Source organism: Diabrotica virgifera, chromosome 1 (genome assembly GCF_917563875.1).
Source record: "Diabrotica virgifera virgifera chromosome 1, PGI_DIABVI_V3a".
Lineage (NCBI taxonomy): Eukaryota > Metazoa > Arthropoda > Insecta > Coleoptera > Chrysomelidae > Diabrotica > Diabrotica virgifera.
The window spans coordinates 233,250,377-233,272,556 of NC_065443.1; the positions used below are offsets into that span (position 1 = coordinate 233,250,377).

A 22,180-nucleotide genomic window follows, 5' to 3' on the forward strand; every position below is an offset into this window, starting at 1 on the left:
ACAATCAGATTAGGCACATGGAATGTTAAAAGCCTCTATGCAGCAGGCAAGCTCGGTAACTTAGTTCAAGAGGTTAAACGCTTAAAAATTGATATAATGGGCATCAGTGAGCTCCGCTGGCCTGGAGCGGGAACATGTGAACAAGATGAAGGCACATTATACTATTCTGGAAGTGTAGAAGATGACGTATATCATAGGAATGGAGTTGGCATATTTATAACATCTAAATTCAAGAAATATGTTAAAAATTGTGTACCTGTGAACGACAGACTAGCGATACTCCAATTAAATAGTAAACTATTTAATATTAATGTTATCCAGATATATGCCCCTACTTCAGAAAAGAAATATGACAATGATGTTGAATCATTCTATAGTCAATTAAAACATACACTTAACCATCTAAAAAGGAACGAAATCACATATATTATTGGAGATTTTAACGCGAAAATTGGTCAAGGACGAAGATCTGACCTGATAGGTGAATATGGACTAGGGGAGAGCAATGAAAGAGGCGATAGATTATACCAGTTCTGTCAAGAACATGACATGATAATCGCAAATACATGGTTCAAATTACACAAAAGAAGATTATATACATGGAAGGGACCAGGAGATAACTCACTTCATATAATTAGAAATCAGATAGATTATATTCTAGTAAACAAGAGATTTAAGAATGGTGTCAAGAGATCAACGACATATCCTGGTGCAGATATCGGTTCAGACCATAATCCTCTAATAGCTGACATCCAAGTGAAGCTCAAAAAAGTCGAAGAAAGCCCCAAAACACCAAAATTACATATATCAGCATCCAACAAAACGCTAATAGAAAATGACCTGAATAATCAGCTAAAGAATTCAATAAATGAAAACAATACAGAAATATGGAACACGTTTAAAGATCTCACCTGGAAAGTAATGGAAAAATATACAACAACGATGCAGAGGCACAAAAAACAACAATGGATGACTGATGAAATCCTGGAATTGATGGAGCAGAGAAGAAAACTGAAAGATAACAAAACAGAATACAAAGAAAAACAGAAACTAATTAAACAAAAGATAAAGGTAGCTAAAGAAAAATGGATGGAGGATAAATGCAAGGAATTAGAAAAGTTGAATGAAAAACATGATACGTTTAATATGTTTAAAAAAGTTAGAGAAGTAGCTGGTCTTTATCGTAAGAAAACTCCACATACTATAAACGATTCGTCGGGAAAAATGATAATAGACGAACACGAAATTCGAACTACGTGGTATAATTATATAAATGACCTGTATAATGATGATAGACCCGAAGAACTGGAGACTTTAGATGAAGGTGAAGGACCAGAAATACTGAAATCAGAAATACCACATGCTATAAAATTGGCAAAAAACTAGAAAGCTGTTGGTCCCGACAACATACCTACAGAAATGTTAAAGCTCATAACTGAGGAAAACATTGGAATACTAGTCAAACTTTTCAATGATGTTTATTCGACTGGTAATATCCCTGGAGATTGGTTAAAGTCCGAATTCATAACCCTACCAAAAAAACAACGTCCAAAAAACTGTAGCGATTATAGAATGATAAGCCTTATGAGCCACACTTTGAAAATCTTTCTACAGTAGAATCAGAGATAAATGTGAAGAAGACCAGGATGAAACACAATTTGGCTTCAGAAATGGACTGGGAACCCGGGACGCACTCTTTGCACTAAATGTGTTATTGCAGAAATGCCGAGATCAAAGGAAAGATGTCTTTGCTGTATTTATTGACTATGAGAAGGCCTTTGATCGACTACAACATCACAAATTAATTAAAATATTAAAGGATAAAGGAGTTGATAGTCAAGATGTACGAATCATAGAAAAATTATACTGGCGTCAAACAGCGACAGCTTGCATAAATCTAAAATCAACAGAAATATGCAAAATACAAAGAGGTGTCAGACAGGGTTGTATACTGTCCCCACTGTTATTCAATTTATATTCAGATAGAATATTTAAGGAAGCGCTGCATAATTTGGAATGGGGTGTGAAAGTTAATGGAATTCTGATAAATACAATCACATATGCAGACGATACAGTTATTTTAAGTGATGATATAAGTGGATTACAACACCTTTTAAATGACATTGACACAGTGGGAAGAGAGTTTGGCCTAAATATAAACTGTTCAAAAACAAAATACATGGTATTTAGCCGTTTGGCCCATCAAGATTCACGGTTATATGTTGATGGTCATATAATTCAAAGAGTACCCAGTTTTAAATATCTTGGTTGCCATATTACTGAACAACTGTATCCAGATAAAGAGATAAAATGTAGAATCAAGATAGCCCGCACGACATTTTTAAAAATGAGGTCATTCTTCTGTAATGATACCTTGCAACTTCAACTTCGAAAGCGCATGATTAAATGCTACATTTGGTCAGTCCTCTTGTATGGTGTCGAAGCAAGGACATTAAAAATATCCACCATTAACCGTTTGGAGGCCTTTGAAATGTGGCTGCACAGACGTATACTGAAAATACCATGGACGGCTATGCTGACAAATGTGGCAGTCCTTAAGAGAGCAAATGCTATCCGCGAGCTGCTTGATAATATCAAATATAGAAAGATGGCCTATTTTGGACACGTAGTAAGGGGAGACGGGTATAATATTCTTTAACTTATTATGATGGGTAAAATCGAAGGACGCAGAGGAATTGGTAGAAAGCAGGCCTCTTGGTTGAAGAATATCCGGGAGTGGACAGGAATAAAGAAAGCAGAACACCTATTTACAATAGCTCGAGACAGAGACAGTTTCGCCATGTTAATCGCCAACGTCAAGGGGACTTGATAGGGCACGTTAAGAAGAAACTTTGTATCTGAGACTTTTCGGTTTCCTCGTTTTACGAAAGATGTCGCTGATTTGCGTCTCAAAGGTGGAATTATTGCATTCGAGGTAATTTCCTTTAACTCATTAGCGCTCACTGTACTCATTTAAGTACAGCTGCTATTTTGACATACTAGTGCCATATACAATAAAATCGTTGCAATTCTTCGTAATTACAAGAAACTAAATACCCCTAAGATAACAACATTAACAGATTTCGTTGAATGATTTTATTTGTTATTGTATTGTATGATTTCAAATTGTATTTGTTATTGTTTTTATTTATGATTCTTGTAAGCTTTGTCTATAAAATTGTTAAATTTTTCATGACAATAAAGCATATTTCTATTCTATTCTAGTTAGCTGGTTTGTTAGTTTTGATTTATTGTTTATTAAGTCAACACATGCGTTTTTTATTTTCTTGACTTAAATTTACAGTAAGTTTCTCTCATTTACTTATTTTTATCATCAAATGGTTTACGTTAGTTTATAGTAAGTTTAGTAAAGGGCTTAAGTGATTAATTATTTAGAATTTTAATTAAAACGTGATTTATTTGTTGTTAAATTTAGATGTACTCATATGAGTACAATGGGCGCATGAGAGTATTTTTGATATTTTACAAGTTTGTTACAGATATGGCATTTGGAGATGATTTTGAGAGTATTATGCCCGATTTCACCAACGATACCTAAACAGTTGCCTTATTAAGTAATTCTTATCGATAGGAACTTCTTAAGTCAATACTTAGAAACAATCGCATTTCACAACTGAAAGAACTGCTTATCTAGGAAATGCTTTCCTAAGTATTACCTAGGGTACGTTTGAACTATTTTTGATAAATAAAAAGAAGAGTAAGATGACATTTCCTTACCTTTTCGATTATTTGTCATTATTGTTTGTTTGCCAATTTGGTTTTATTCAGTTTTGTACTGTTATAGTTATTTTATTTAGTAGTTAGTTATTTGTGCATTAAGTTTGTATATAATAAATATAGTCTTGTATGTTATTTGTATCATATGTACAGTCAAATGGAAGAAAAGAAGAGTTGTAAATTTCACATACGACGAAAAATTAAAGTTAGTTTATGCCATTCATAAAATAATTTTAAAATAAATAATATGTTGAAAATTGCTTTTTATTATTAATTTTTTAATGACACACTTTTAGTTGTATCATGAATGGGTTTTTAAAACACAACACTAGTTTGTTAGGTAGTAGGTAGACTACGTAACTTTGTCAACAGACCTGTAAAATACTCCAAAGGATTTTGTATATTTTCAAACACATATTATATTAATAATATAAAAGAAAATACAAAATTACAATTAATATACCTAATATTACAGAATAACATAAAAATTAAGGTAAAAAGCAAATTATTGACAAACGTCACAAGTACATTAGTCAAAATTGTAAAAATATAACCTGACTGTCAACGATAAGTAATACCTAAAGTTTAGGGAGATCGAAATCCGTATCCTAGCGTAAGATAATGCTTAAGCGGTTTAGGCAATTCTTATCGTATGGTGAAATCCGTTTTAGAGTTAGGAAGTACCTAAACCCACTTAGGTAATTCTTAAATATTTAGGTATCGTTGGTGAAATCGGGCAATAGTGTTCGAAATTTCCATAATTTCTGTAATACAAAAAATATGAAGGTTTACCTTCAGCATTAGAAGATAGTCGTGCTCGTGCTTCTAATTTTTGGTCCGAGGTGGATATTGTTATTATACCTTCAGACCCTGATATGATAACTAATGAGGAAGAAATTGAGGATGATAACGTAATGAATGCAATTTGACTCTACCTAAAGACGTATGAGAAATTGAGGTTCATTGCTCTTCGTATGAAGACTTAAAAGATGTACCTTTGGCACAGCAGTTAAAAAGATGACCAGAACAAAAGTGTTTGGGCACGTAATGGACAAAAACTTATACAAATTGGTGGAACATCATGGTGGAATGAGCAGTTTGAAATCGTTAAACATGAATTACAAAACTTAAATGAAGTTTATTTAGGTTGTAATGCCAAATTAATTATGAAATGTAAGACCTTCCTGAAATATTTTGCCTACCGCTAGTAAAATATGTAGGACAACACTTTCCGAAAAAAACTTATGAAACAATTAAGGTGTGCTCAGTGTCATCAAAGAGCCAGATGGATTTGTGAAAAGTGTAATATAACTCTTTGTATTGAGAGTGACTGTTTTCAAAACTTTTCATTTAGATTAATTCTTTCTGTTACATTATTTATTAAGGTGTTGTAGTGCCCCGTGTACTCATTTGGGTACATATCTATATCTAAGTAATTCAATTTTCTTTTCAAATACATTTGAATTTTTGGTACAAATAATATTACTAATAACTATCCAATGCAAAATATATTAATTCTTAAAATCATATCTCGTGGGCGCTAATGGGTTAAAGAAGGCAGGCTTGTTGATGTTTGATTCAGAGTTGTAACTGCATAGCTCCACCGATGACGCCTGAGAGGCAGAAATAGCTATCTGGAGATAGTGGTCCAACTCTGAATCAAATGAAAACAAAAACTGCCTCTCCCCCTTATATTATATTAATTCTTATCTTATTCTCGTCTTAAGCTTAAGATCTGTTGGTGCAACCAGGCATGAAAGACCCAAAATAAAGCTGAAATGTCAACGTAATTTCTGATAACTTACGCCTACAATCTTAAAACTACACCTTACTTCCAGATTATAAGCTCTCTCATATTAGAAATATTTCAAACTTTTGGCAACATAGTTTCATTTAGTAAACTGCCAAACATATTTTTTATTTACCTCGCGTTTTATCCCAATCTCTTTTAACATATGTTAGATGTCAGGAATATAGGGGATTTATGTTCTCTAACGTGAGTTTATCTCAAAGGATAAACACTGGTGCATGCAAGCAGTAAGATTTCAAACTTTATTCAAGCATTAAGAATAATATTTTTTATAATTGACTATTCAGATGGGAAATAAGCCACAATTAAATTGAAAAAAATAATTTTATTAACGTTTCGACGCCCAAATCGGGTGTCGTTGTCAAAATACAAAATACTACTAAATTAAACAAAAATGTTGTTGCTTAGTAAAAAATTCATCTAATAATTTTATCTGACTCATTTATATATTAGTCAATTATAAAAATGCCACAATGAAATAGCTTCAGAACAATATTTTTTAAACTCCTTTTCAATTTATAAAGATTTTTTCTAATTACGATTGATAAGATCAGTTTGATTATGAGTTTGTGAGCTTTTACCAGATATTGATTTAATAGGTTTAAATTTATCACTGTTTTACAGTTCTATTTAGTAACAAACATCTGGTCCTCTGATAACATTGTAGCGATTATCTATAACAAAATTATTTTTTTACATGAAAAGTCATATAAATAATTACATTTTTAATTATGCGGTTAATTTTCTTTCTTTTATGAAATAAGTTCAAGCGTTAATACCTTATCATTGTAAAAAACATTTGTGTTTTGGCATGTGATCACTAATGTACTACTACCATTTAAAATGATGATAAATATATGTGATGATTGGTATGCATTGCATTGACAAATTGAACAAATGTTTCGCCAAATGTAGTTATTTTAGAGCCTTACTGTTCTGCATAATATACAGGGTGTTTCATTAATAATTGTCCATATAGTAACTGGAGAAACCTTAGTACAAAATACGAAGATTTAACCTAAAAACTTAAATAAAATGTGGTTCCTTACTGAGTTACATGGTGTTTTATCTAAAAATTTAAAAACTATTTTTGCTCGGCATTTTAAAACTATCCGACGTATCCTTTTCATACTTGGCTGGAAGTATAGGTACTGTACAAGTTACTAAATTATGTTGAACAAACGTTTCTGTCTATGTGAATGGTTGACCCTTTCCAAATTCTACGGCACTGGCGGAATTGCTATTTTAGTTCAATTTTTGGATTCTACAATACTTTCGATGAAAATAATATACCCTTCATTCGTAACGATAAAGTCATTAGTTTTCGAGATCTTTGAAGTTAAAAATGAAACGACACGGTTATTTTGATTAATGTATTGTGTCCCTTCGTTTTTAATTTCAAATCGAAAACTAATAATTTTATCGTTACGAATAAAGAGTATATTATTTGCATAAAAAGTATTGAACAATCAAAAAATTACACTAAAATAGCAATTTTGTCAGGCGTAGAATTTGGGAAGGGTCAACCAGCCACTATCCCTTGTCGTACGCCTCTGGTAGTAGCTAGAAACGTCTGTTTATCATAATTCAGTAGGGTGTATAGTAGTCGTACTTTCTGCCAAGTATGAAAAGGATACGTCGAATAGTTTTAAAATCCTGAGCAAAAATAGTTTTTAAATTTTTAGATAAAACACCCTGTAACTCAGTAAGGAACCACATTTTAATTAAGTGTTTTAGGTTAAATCTTCGTATTTTGTGTTAAGGTTTCTCCAGTTAGTATATGGACAATTATTAATGAAATACCCTGTATGTAAGCTTAATCTTTATGAACAGAGTCGAACAGAAATGATTATGTTAACAGCGTTATTATTAAAGATTGTTGTTGGTGACATTCATTGTAAAATCGGTGTGTTATTCTTTTCTTATTTATTTCAAATGATATTTCATATTGTGTATTGATTCAGTTACTCATGTAGCACGTGATCCAACATTATCATTAGTAACAAATGGAATACCAGGAAACATTTGAGAGAATAATAAGTGTATTGAAAACTTCCATGTACAATTACAGTTACAGTTATAACAATAATTTAATTATGGAGTCAAGAAAAGGCAAATATCACTAGTTTCAATAATGTGTGTTGCAACTACGGTTCTAGATGACACTCATCATTCGATTTAGCATAGAACTGATCACGTTTTAGATGTCCCGTTGGGGAAAAGTGGTCTATTCCTCAACAAGAGCCCTTCGAAGCTCTTCACATGTTGTTGTAGCAGGTACATATCGTCTTAGATCCCTTTTGAGAAGGCTACATATGCTCAATAGGATTAAGGTCTGGACTTTGACAGTGCAGTGCATTTTTACTGTGTTATAATCCTTGTTGTGTGCCGTGTCGCATTATCTTGCATTAGCAGAACGCCATTGCCAATAAACCCAGCATATCGCATCACATGATGTTGTAGGATCTCCGTTATAGACGGAGAGACAGCGCTGAAAAATCTATTTGAATTTACTAAAGCTAGATTTTTCACAGTTGATTACTGTGAGTGTGTAGAGAAACATACTGCGGTCGGTCAAGCAAAACGTAGAACAGGGGTTACTGAGAGGGTATCAAAGTTGCTTTCCTACGAAGGTAATTATTTCCATTTACTAAGGCTGAAAATCAGTACACACATTCTAAATTAAATATAAATAAAAGTTATTATAGTCGGTCAGCTGTATGACGGGACAGAGCCGGTCGGTCGACCCCAATAGTCGATTGAGGAAATGAAGCATTTTGGCTCGCAATTTTTTCGTCCAGCATGGATTTACTTGAAATTTTCACAGAAGCTAGGGAATAGTCCAAGGATCATTTTATATACCATGCCGCTATCATACGATAAAACCTTGGGGGTGGTTGTCACCCCATCTCGGGGGTGGGAATTTTTTATTACATTTTAACCATGTAATACGATGGAAAAAGTGATTCTAAGAAAAAAATGTTTTTTACATTTTCTTCGTAAAACTAATATTTTTCGAGTTATTCGCGCTTGAAAATAAGAGAATTTCGACGAAAAAATCGACTTTTTTAGAGGGTTTTTTGAGAATACCTCGAAAAATATGCATTTAATCAAAAAAACTGTAGATATCAAAATTGTATCTTTTAGTAACACAAACAAATTCTTTTCCAATAATATCTTTAAGACCAATACAAACCGAGATACGGCATGTTAAAGGTTAGCTTTTTTCGTCAAATGCATAATTTAAAAAAGTCTAAAAAAGTCGATTTTTTCGTCGAAAAACTGTTATTTTCAAGCGCGAATAACTCGAAAAATATTAGTTTTACGAAGAAAATGTAAAAAACATTTTTTTCTTAGAATCACATTTTCCATCGAATTACATGGTTAAAATGTAATAAAAAATTCCCACCCCCGAGATGTGAAAACCACCCCAAGGTTTTATCGTATGATAGCGGCATGATATATAAAATGATCCTTGGACTATTCCCTACCTTCTGTGAAAATTTCAAGTAAATCCATGCTGAACGAAAAAATTGCGAGTAAAAATGCTTCATTTCCTCAATCGACTATTGGGGCCGACCGACCGGCTCTGTCCCGTCATACAGCTGACCGACTATAATAACTTTTATTTATATTTAATTTAGAATGTGTGTACTGATTTTCAGCCTTAGTAAATGGAAATAAATACCTTCGTAGGAAAGCAACTTTGATACCCTCTCAGTAACCCCTCTTCTACGTTTCGCTTGACCGACCGCAGTATGTTTCTCTACACACTCACAGTAATCAACTGTGAAAAATCTAGCTTTAGTAAATTCAAATAGATTTTTCAGCGCTGCCTCTTAGTCTATTATATATCTATGCGCTGTTAATGCGCCCCTTGCAATCAGGACAAGATTCGTATGTGCCTCAATAAACCCGTGTGCTCGAAACATTACTAAGCAGCAGTGTTCCCAGACCTACTGAAAAATCAGTAGACCTACTGATCTCGATCCTCGTCTACTGATCTACTGATGACATCCTTAAACCTACTGAAATACTAAAAATTACTAAAATACTCAAAATCATCGTATTTTAACAGAGGGATTCGGTAAATTTAACGAAAAATCGGTTAAATCCTCCGATTTTTTGAGGCATCTGGTTGCCTTCCCCCTAATTCTACTGAATTCTACTGATTTTTCGGGGCGACATCTAGTTGTCTATGTATAAACTAAATTACTCCACCAGCTGAATATACCGAATCCTACCGATTTTTGGGGCGACTTGATACTACTGAAATCTACTTATCTTTCGAAGCGACACCTACTGATCATCAAAAAAGTCATCTGGGAACAGTGCTAAGCAGCCACCACCAAATGTCACCCGGTGTGACCGAGTGAATAGCCCATTTTCTCTGACGCGCTGTTTATATACACTTATTACACATACACTTGCAAGCAAAAAAATCGACTCACTCGATGAATTGTAGTTTATGGTTAGTAATTTCATGTTGCGTTCTTTAAATTAAAACAACTAATGCAACAAATATTGTCTATTATAGAGCTTCCAAAAAATAATTGTTTTGTGCAAATTGACAACGTGTTGTAAAACTGCCTACTTCTGTAGGGCATAGAGTTTAGAGAATACAGCAAACATTGTAACGGGCATGTTCTACGCAATGTAGACAGCTATGAACTTGCCGGTGGTCGTCTCAGTCACTTCGAAGTGAATAAGTGAATATTTTACAAATGGATACTTCACCAGTGACGGCAGCCCAGGTAATTGCATAATTACGAGGGTTATAGTCAGATTACTGTCACCCGTCGCCTCCTTATGACGCAGTCTGCAGTCTGAAGAGCTTATACCAGGAGACCAGTAGCCAGTAGCTACAGTGGACGACCAGGTCAACGACGTGTAATAAGAGAGATAGATGATAGATGATCGATTCATTGTCCTGAATGTCTTGCTGAACCGGCACGTGACAGGAGTTGAGCTTCAACGACCCTTGAGTAGTGATGTAAGAAGAGAATATTCTCAAAAGAATATTCTCGACAACGAGAATATTCTCGGCCAGAAAATTCTCGGTGAGAATTTTCTATATTTACAAAAACCGAAATAAAAATAAAAACTAGATATGAGTCAAATTATTGTAATTTAAAAAATATGTATACATATTGAAGTAGCTGCGGCTAGGGAATCCCATGAACTACTAGCTGGGGTGTTTACAGTGTTAGTATTTATTGTTATGGTGCTATATTAACGTGTAAATATTTAGAATGGTGTTCCATTTAAGCAGAGAAAAATAAGTTGAGGGAACTGAATTTATAGATAATTTAGCGACTTTAAAATATAGTGATGACTCGGCTGAAATAATGGCAGATTTAGCACTTTATCCGTCTAAGGAGGGATTTTTTGAAAAACCATACGTTGCAAAATCAGTCGAAAAACTAGACCCAATCATAAAATATGGTGGAAAGGTACATGTTTCGGAACAAAATTAACTAAAACAGCAGTTGATATATTAACCATGCCTTCATCCAGTGTAGCGACTGAAGTTTCAGTACTTATGGTTTTATCCAATCGGCCACTCCTCTAAAAGAAACCGGCTTCCTGCCGAACAGGCTGGTAAGGTAACTTTTATTGTTTAACAATTTAAAATTGTCCATGACTGAGCTGGCAACTCGTGAAAAACCAAATCACACAACTCCTCATCACTACATTGAAATGTAGAATGTAGATAACCAGGATGAGCTAATGATAGAAATAGATTCTGAATCTGAGGCCTCGTCTTTTTCAGATTAGATCACCACATCCATTATTGCCTGTTAAGAAGAAAAATTTTTTATCAAATAAATTTTGTGTTTTCTCTCGTTTTTGTATTTCTTTATAGATAAAGAACACTGTTGTTTCGTCTCATAATTTTGTACATAATTTCATGATTTTTAATACCCTATTTCATCTTTAACAATATCCCTAAGCGCGTCATAGGGTCCATTCTCAGAAAATTCTCCATATCGAGAATATTCTCGAGAATATTCCCGAGAATATTCTCCGATTTTTTATTCTCGAGAATTTTCCAACACTATCCTTGAGGAATGTTGTTGGTGTCACCGTAGCTCAGCGGATAGTTAGCAGAAGACTTAATGCTGCCACAATTTGACTCCCAGACCTTAGACCAGTCACAATTTTGACTTAACTTTATTAATAAAAATAGTGACAATAGGGATCCTACAACATTCACAAGAAATAATACGAGGAAAATAACAATACCATATATAAAAGGACTATCCGAGAAACTTAAAACGATAGGAAATAAATTCAACATTTCAACAACATTCAAAACAACAAACACATTGAGATCTATTCTATCTAAAACTAAACCTAACAATGAACAAGAAAGAACAAAGAATTGCATTTATAGAATACCTTGTGAATGCGAACAATTTTATTTAGGTGAAACATCAAGACCATTAAACGTTAGAATAAGTGAACATCAGTCTTATATTAAAAACAGAGAATTTGATAGATCTCAGATATGTCAACACGCATGGGATAATGAACATAGAGTTCAGTGGAGAGATTCAAGTATAGTCCTGAAAGAATCAGATAGTAAAAAGAGAAAAATCAAAGAAGCGGCTCTAATTATGCTAAATGAAACAAATTGTGTCGCAAATTCCTCGGTAGAATGCAGTAGGATGTGGTTACCCATACTGAAAGAGGAAGTCAATAGAAAGAAAATACCACGATTAGTAAGTCAATAATATATCGAGTTAGTACAAATTTTATATTTTAGTATTACTTATTGTATATCTATGTAATATTAATATTATTTATAATTTAAACATATTAAAGTCAGAATTTGATATTAGTTTTTGAAGGTAGATTAAATGTAAGACCAAATACTTACGATGTCGGGATAGTATCACGAGGTTTTTTCCTGGTTTTCCCTCGTGATTTACTATGGAATCTCTAACGCGAGAATTTTACTGTCATCGTTGCATTTGGTTGTCTTTTTAAAGACAGATCACATGCTATGATTTTTTTTGCGACGGATATTCTTGAGTTGGGATTGATTTCATGTAATCGAATGAACTATCTTTTAGTAAAGTCGTCCCAGGAACGCAACTCATAAATATTGGCGATATCATTTTAAAGTCTTCTACTTTAAAATGTATAATATACGTCTGAATTGCCAATATAAATGAGTCAGATTAAATAAATTATTAGAAGAATTTTTTTACTTAGCAACAACATGTTTGTTTTATTTTAATAGTATTTTGTATTTTGACAACGAAACCCGATTTGGGCTTCGAAACGTTAATAAATTCATTTTTTAGTAAAATTGTGGCTTATTTCCCATAAAAAATACGTAATTATAAAAATTGACCTGTTTCGGGATTTTTTTCCAAAATCGTCCATTCTCGAGAAAATGAATTTATTCCAACCTTTACGTGCTCACTGTATAAATAAAAGTATAAGAAAATAAAGTATTGTAGGAAAATTTTATCTTCACAGGATGGTTTCCTTACTAACAAAGCATGTGCTTAACACAGTACATAAAATTATTATTCAGATAATCACATTGCAAGGTTCATGCGGACAATTACAAATAATTAAAAAACTTTAAAATATTCATTTGAAAAGCGGATTAGGCAATAAAAAATCGACAAAATGAATCAACAAAAATGTATAGAACATTTAACAAATCTGGCTTTATTAAACATGGAAAACTTAACTAGTAAATATTGGAGAATAAAAAATTCACCACCACTGACAGATGCATTCATTGAAACCAGGAATTATACAGATTTACACAAGAGTAAATTATTACCAATTTATAAATTTCCGTATAAAACTTTGATAAAAAAACCCAGAATCATAATTCCTAAATATACAGAATCAAATCATTTAAATAATATTTTAGTAAAATCTATACTGAGCGACTTTGTGGATTACACAGTAATTTATACAGACGATTCTAAAAATCAAACAGGAGTAGGATGTGCTATGTATGTGCAAAATACCCATCAACATAATAATTACAAATTATCTAGTATTAGTAGTATTTTTACAGCTGAGATTATAGCCATCGAAAAAGCTCTAGAATGGATCAAAGAGAATAATATTGAAAAAGCTGTGATAATAACAGACTCCAGATCTGCAATATATGCAATTGAAAATACTGATTTTAGTTCATACAAATCAAAAATTTTATGTAATATAAAAAATAATTTGTCTAGAGTGGAAGTAGTATTTATATGGGCAAAAGGGCATGCCGGTATACTGGGTAATGAGAAAGTGGATGAGTTGGCCAAAGATGCAATAAAAAAAGGTGAGATACTAACTCACATCTTATCGACAGATGCAATAAATGACGTCAAAGTTAGAATAAATAAAATATGGAAAAAAGAATGGAAAAATATTACAAGCATGTCAAAAAATTTATATTTTTCTTTACATCAAGAACTTCCTCCGCCACCTGAATACATATTTAAATATAACCTGCCAAAGCAAGATATTTCTACTATCGTCAGATTAAAAACTCCACACGGGAAATATGAGGCACATCTGCACAAATTAGGAATAATTAATTCATCAGTATGTTTTTGTGATAATGTTTCGATTAGAGATTTAAACCATATTTTCTTGGAATGCAAAATTAACGAGAGATATATAAATCAATTATATTACAATTTACGACAAACACAAGTTCATTTTCCAATTAGTATAGAATATCTACTAAGTTGTCATAAAATGGAAATATTTAAATTACTCATAAACTACTTGAAAGAAACAAATATAATCATTTAAGTGAAATACGTATAAATATAACAAAACTAATAAATTGAGGTAAAAATAAAACAAAAATCTGTGGCTAACGGACTCGCATCCAAGCCATTTTTTCTCACACTCACACACACAATCTCTAATATCTATCACTTGTAGGAAGCTTTAGCATACTTACAACCCTTATTATTTTCATATTTGTGAAGCCAACATAGGCCTTTTTTACACTCAGTTTACATTGATTTGTAATTAACAATTCTTAACAACGTAACATTTGTTATTTGTTTAACAATGAAACATAATTTCTGTGTTAAAAATATTGTTGAATTGGCGACATTAATTTAATGAAGTGCGTAATGACAGTTCTACAGCGTGTCTACTTAAGTTGGAAACATATGGGAAACTTTTTTATTAATAATTTTACGAAAAAAAGTTATTCTCTATAAAAAGTTCTGCATGCCCCAAAACCTAATATTCAATCATTAGATATCAAATTTTCTCAATATTATACATGGTATGTCAAAAAATATGAATTTCGGTCAAGGATAAAGTACCTTTATTTCTCTCAATATCGAAAATTCTTATGATAAAAAGTTGTTTGGAATTAAAAACTAAGATCAAATATGCAATTACATGCTTCTAATTGGAAAAAAAAATTTCTCAAAGTTATGGATATCCAACATCGTTTTTAATTATTACAAATATGATAACTCGTTTATTATTCATTTTATGACAAAAAGTTATTCTTCATAAAAAGCTTTGCATGGTCCAAAATCTAAGACACAACCATGATATATCAACTTTTATTAATTTTATACGAGGTGTGTCAAAAAATATGAAATTCGCTCAAGATTATAGTACCTTTATATTTCACAATATTTCAATTAGAAGGATGTTATTGCATATCGAAACAGTTTTTAATTCTAAACAACTTTTTTAATAGCCGTTTTCAATATTGTGAAAAATAAAGGTACTTTACTCTTGAATGAAATTCATATTTTTTGACATACCTCGTATAAAATTAATAACATGTGATATCTGATGGTTGCATCTTCGGCCTTAGGACATACAGAGCTTTTTATAAAGAATACCTTTTTTTCGTAAAAGTAATAATAAAAGAGTTATCGTATGTGTAATAAATAAAAACGAAGTTAGTATCAATAAATTTGAGAAAAATTTGGAAAATATTTTTTTCCAATTACAACCATGTAATTGCATATTTGATCTTAGTTTATATTTCCAAACAACTTTTCATAATAAGAATTTTCGATATTGAGAGAAATAAAGGTACTTTACTCTTGAACGAAGTTCATATTTTTTGACATACCTCGTATAATATTGAGAAAATTTGATATCGGATGATTGAATCTTAGGTTTTAGAGCATGCAGAACTTTTAATAAAGAATAACTTTTTTTCGTAAAATGCATAACAAAAAAGTTTCCCATATGTTTCCAACTTAAGTAGACACGCTGTATACACAAGGCGAAAACGGCGGGTTCGTTGAAAAAAATATTCCCATGAGATTTTTTTGCATAATCACATTCGTGAGACACTCCAGAATAAGGTTCAAGAAGTCGCCCACGCGAAAAGTGGTCCAATTTTTTTTTAACAACTTTTTAATCAAATTGCAAAAATCAATATTTTCGACCCGGACAATTTTTTTTTTAGATTTTTCGGACCATTCCGGACAAAAAAGGTCTGTTGTAATTTTTCTCTAAAGTTGATCGTGTTTGAGTTATAAGCAATTTAAAATTTGGAAAACACAAAAATGACCATTTTTAAGACTTAATAACTCGGTTAAAAATTATTATTTAGAAAGTCAGAAAGTGACTAAATCAAATTTAAAGCCTCCCCTACATGATCCTGAAGAAATGTGTGTCATTAATTTATTACTAAGCTGTTATTTTTAATTATTAATAATGAGCGATAAGATCGTATTGACGCGGCTGTAAATGTGAGTGCGAGTGAGATGCGCCATTGGACTGCTTGAATGGCATCTCTTTCGCACTCATCATGGACGGCCGCCTAATACGTGCATGGAGCTCATTATTATAATTTAAAAATAACAACTTAGTAATCAAATAATGACAAACATTTCTTCAGGATCTTGTAGGAGGGGATGCGATCAACAGGTAGCAACAAACGCGTTCCAAGATTGCGGCTCTAATTTTGAATATTTTGTCGAGGTATTTGGCACACATATTCGTAATATAATAAAGAATGGCAGTACAGAGCCCAATTTCAGAAATATGTTAGTACGTGGAAATTACTCTATAACTAAATAAAATATTGAAGAAATGAGCCTGTACCGCCATTAAGAAGAAAAAAAACTTTCTTCAAATAAACTTTTTTATTCCATGCCTAGATTTTGTGTAATCTTGGAACTACTAAAATTTTTATTTCTAACAAAAAATCGAACATATTAAAACTAAATAACTAATTAGGCAACATAGAGAAATTATCACTGTCATTTTGACAAACCTGCGTCAGATTTTCTCCAATTTGTTCTGTCATCTTTATCGATATCTGTTCAGTGCAGTAGTGTGTTAATTTAAGAATTCGTTATTGTTGTTTCATAGGAAAGTAGTGTTTATTGATAGTTAATTTATTATATATTTGTTGTTGTATAAGTTGTTGGTCTCTTTGAAAGAATAGATTGTTATTAATTGTGAGTTTTTTTATATGTAGGTAGGTAAGTATATTTTACGTAAAAATATTTCGAATTCTAATGCGAGTATATAAAGTTTTAGGAGGATTTTTTATTCTAAAAATATTATCAATAGTTTAACAAAATGGAAAAAGTAAATCAAACGAAAAATAAAGTGAAACCTTTCAAGAAAAAATCCATTAAAAACCGTGCCAAAATTATGCGAAAATCGAAATTTGTTTCGCTTCACAACAAAAAATGATTATTTATTATTGTTTTATTATTAGATATTTCATGCAAATACCTTTCTAAACACCTAACTTAACATAAAATTTTCACCTATTTCGGTTTATTTTTATAAATATCTATTTATTAATAATAAAATCGTTTTTTATTACTTCCATTTAGCGGGACTATGATATTGTCAAAATATTAATCATAGATGTCAAAGATTACCACTGTTGCCAAAGTTTATGATACTATCTCCCGAAGTTATATTTTGTTGCTACCTGTTAATCGCTACTGTTTACTCTTAAGCCTTGAAAATCGTAATTTTTTGTTTTTTTCAATTTTAAAATGCTTTTACCTCGAAAACGATCAACTTTAGAGAAAAATTATAAGAGACCTTTTTTTATCCAGAATGGTCCAAAAAACCTAACAAAAAAATTGTCCGGGCCGAAAATACTGATTTTTGCAATTTGATTAAAAAAAAATTGGACCACTTTTCGCGTGGGCGACTTCTTGAATCTTATCTGGAATGTCTCACGAATGTGATTATGCAAAAAAATCTCATGGGAATATTTTCTCCAAAGAACCCGCCGTTTTCGCCTTGTCTACTAAAGATTATGGAAGTTATGAGTTGTACCATTGGCTTCGCTGCTTATAACTACGTGCGGGGGGAAGAACAAAGAGCAACGAGAGAAGGCAACGGGAGAAGGCCGTTTGGATAAAAGAAAAACAGAAACAAGTCGAAGAAGATGAATTATTTGACAGTGGACAAGAGTCATGAGTTTAATTTTTTACCAAATTTTGGACAAATAAAAGTTTAAACGCGTTTTTTTCGAAATGTTATTTTTTTCAACTGGCGGACAGTAGTTAATCTCCAGATTTGCTGGACCGATTTAAATACATCTTGGTGCGTTTTATTTGTTATTACATTCTGTGTGACAATTTACCACAATTTGGCAAAAAAATATATTTTTTAATCATGAAAAACAGAACAAAAAGGCGATTTTCACACAATTTTTTTCAAATTTTCCGCCATTTTTTGTTTTTGGGGAATTTTTTACTAACGGCGGTAAATTGTCACGTGAGAAACCGTCCTTTTTCAAACACAGTAAGATTTTTTGTTTCAAAGATCTCAAATCTGAGATTAACTGTCCGCCATTGGAACAACTTTTTTGGAGTCCTCGACGTTGGCCTCTACAATATGGGTGTAAATGTCTGATGAAAAAAAATGTTGTACTGTCTAAGGTAAAAAGCTTTATGTTCATATTTAATAAAGGAGCTGAGAAAGAAATTCTTGAAAAAATGCTTCATTTTAGCCTTCTAAAGTGTACTAGTACCTTAATATCGTTCAACACATTTCAAAATTCAAGGACAAAACGCCAAGATGCGAGTCATTATTAAAATACTACTACCATTGTTTATATAGTAATAGTTGGTCAGCCCAATAGGTAAATTTGTTTGATTCTAATTGAGACAAGTCACCAGATGTCACCACCATTTCTGTCAGGGTCGCAACGTCACGCGTAACTAAGATACATCCAAAGTGCATACACACCAAGTTGGATACGATCCTATTTACAACACCCCAACTCGCATACATATTAAGAAAAATAAATATATGGAAGAATATATTTAGAAATTGAATTAATTCAATTTCTAAATATATTCTTCCATATATTTATTTTTCTTAATATGTATGCGAGTTGGGGTGTTATGAATAGGATCGTATCCTATTTACAACACCCCAACTCGCATACATATTAAGAAAAATAAATATATGGAAGAATATATTTAGAAATTGAATTAATTCAATTTCTAAATATATTCTTCCATATATTTATTTTTCTTAATATGTATGCGAGTTGGGGTGTTATGAATAGGATCGTATCCAACTTGGTGTCTACACATTTTGGATGTATCTTAGTTACGCGTGACGTTGCGACCCTGACAAGATTGGTGGTGACATCTGACGACTGTCTCAATTAGAATCAAACAAATTTATCTATTGGGTTGACCAACTATTACTATATAAACAATGCTACTACCTAATATTTTGATAAATATTATACTTACTAGAAATCTCAGTGTGAGAGTTAGGTTCTAAAATGCCAGAATTGGGACGCACACAATATTTTTTTGGAGCTGTAGTCTTAATTTTATATACTACTCTTTTATCAGTAGGGTTGGTAAGCTTCATATATGTCCCAGAAGGTTCATTGAAAGGACCTGAAATTTTAAGATATAAGTAAAAATTTGTAAGTCAATCAATACATAATTAAATATTGAAAATAGCACTTATACCCTCTCTATTTTAAGCCCATCAATTGTACTAAAATAAGAAATTATAGCTGAACATACTAGGTGGACCGTAACCTTTAAAATAAAAAAACATGTTTTAACAAAACTGTTTTTATTTTATTCTATATAGTTCCTTTTATCTCAATACAGTGATTACAGCGATTTTACGGTTCCTACACCGTCCGAATATACAATTCTTGAAGCATTTCACCCAAAGTAATCGGGCGCGTCGAATAATATATCACTTGTACTATTCCGATGACTTTAAAACAGTACTTCTGGTTGCTTTTCTCAAACCGGAAGTCCTAGGTCAAATTTCTCACCTTTAGCAGCCTTTAGTACCATCCTTGGATTATAAGCTTTCATTCGACACCTCATTTGTCATTCTACCTGGTATAGCGACGGAGGAGTTATATTCGCGCTCGGACGTACAGACAGCCTAGGTCAAATTTCTCACCTTTAGTACCATCCTTGGATTATACGCTATCATTTGACACCTCATTTGTCATTCTACCTGGTATAATGACGGAGGAGATATATTTAGTACCATCCTTGGATTATAAGCTATCATTTGACACCTCATTTGTCATTCTACCTGGTATAATGACGGAGGAGATATATTCGCGGTCGAACGGACAAACAGCCTAGGTCATATTCTCACCTTTAGTACCATCTTAGATTATAAGCTTTCATTTGACACCTCATTTGTCATTCTACCTGGTATAGTAACGGAGGAGTTATATTCGCGGTCGGACGGACAGACAGCCTAGGTCAAATTTCTCACCTTTAGTACCATCCTTCGATTATTAGCTTTCATTTGACACCTCACTTGTCATTCTACCTGGTATAATGACGGAGAAGTTGTGTTCACAGACGGACAGACAGACGGACGTGCATAATTCAAAGTTTTCACATTTTTTCAAAATTGGGTGAAAACAAAAGGCATTTGTTTCATCAATTGGCACTTCGTTAGATATGATTTCTTTATTTAGTCTAGCTATCTATTGTACCTAGTGTTGGAAAATTCCCGAGAATATTCTCGAGAACATTCTCGATATGGAGAATTTTCTGAGAATGAACCCTATGACGCAAGAATATTGTTGAAGATGAAAAATAGGGTTTTAAAAATCATGATCTTATATACAAAATTACGAGACGAAACAACAGTGTTCTTTGCATATAAAAAATACAAAAACAATAGGAAACCATTCTTTGATAAAAAAATTAAATTTTCTTCTTAACAGCAAATAATCGATGTGGTATGATAAAAGATGAGACCTCAGATTCAGAATCTATTCTATCATTAGCTCATCTACAATCTGCATTTCAATGTACTGATGAGTTGTGGGATTTTGTTTTTCACGAGTGGCCAGCTCAGTCATGGATTGGTCTACGTCTAACAATTTTAAATTGTGAGCAATAAAAGTTACCTTACGAGCCCGTTCAGCAGTGAGCCGGTTTCTTTTAGAGGAGTGGATAAAAAACCATAAGTACTGAAACTTCTTTTAGTCACTGCACTGGATGAAGGCATGCTTAATATATCAACTACTATTTTAGTTAATTTTGTTCCGCAACATGTATCTTTTCACCATATGATTAAGTCTAGTTTTTCAATTGATTTTACAACATATTCTTCTTCTTCTTATGGTGCCTATCCGTTACGGATGTTGGACACTAACATGGCTATTCTGACTTTGTTGACTGCTGCCCTGAAAAGTCCGGTAGTGGTTAAGTTAAACCATTTTCGCAGGTTATGCAGCCAGGATATTCTTCTTCGTCCTGGACCTCTTTTCCCATGCACTTTACCTTGAAGTATGGTCCGAAGTAGGTCATATCGTTGTTCATTGCGCATTACATGGCCCAGGTATTCCAGTTTGCGACGTTTTATGGTTACGACTAGTTCGCGCTCTTTACCCATTCTATGTAGAACTTCTTCGTTGGTAACTCTGTCTATCCAGGAAATCCTCAAAATGCGTCTATAGCACCACATCTCAAATGCTTCGAGTCTCTTCAGTGATGCTTCAGTTAAGGTCCATGACTCCACGCCATATAAAAGAACGGAGAATACGTAGCACTTTAGTAAACGAATTTTTATTTCCAATTTTATATCGTGACTGTTAAAGATTTTTTTCATTTTGACGAAGGCTGATCTTGCTTTCTCGATCCTTATCTTAATTTCCGTCGATTGGTCCCACTGTTCATTTAAGTTTGCACCCAAATAACAAAAGTTGGTGATTTGTGTTATAGGTTGTTGGTTAACTAGTAATTGACCAGGTGGTATCCTATTTTTGCTTATAACCATGTATTTGGTTCTTTTGATGTTAAAATCAAGCCCAAACCTGCTACTTACTTCTGCCACCCTGGAGACAAGTGTCTGCAGACCTTCAAGACTGTCTGCAAAAATGACAGTATCATCAGCGTATCTTATGTTGTTCAATCGTTCTTCGTTTATAAGTATTCCCTCGTCTATGTCCGTTAGCGCTAGGTTCATAATGTGTTCTGAATATGTATTGAACAATAATGGGGACAATATACATCCCTGTCGCACACCTCTTTTTATCTTTAAGTCGTCTGTTAACTGATCCCCTACTCTAACAGCTGCAGTTTGTTCGTAATAGATATTGTTTATTATACGGCGATCTCTGCTGTCTAGACCAATTGAATTTAATATTTTCATCAGTTCGTCATGTTTTAT

At 32.6% G+C, this 22,180-nt stretch overlaps 1 protein-coding gene across 1 annotated transcript in view; it reads right to left on the reverse strand.

Annotated features, from left to right (window-relative positions):
• LOC114333105 (vesicle-associated membrane protein-associated protein B/C) overlaps window positions 1-22,180 on the reverse strand; it is an 82,522-nt gene that overhangs the window by 28,558 nt on the left and 31,784 nt on the right. Inside the window, exon 2 of the mRNA XM_028282937.2 lies at window positions 19,261-19,413. Coding sequence (XP_028138738.1) covers window positions 19,261-19,413 — 153 coding nt within the window. The remainder of the gene's footprint in view (window positions 1-19,260; window positions 19,414-22,180) is intronic.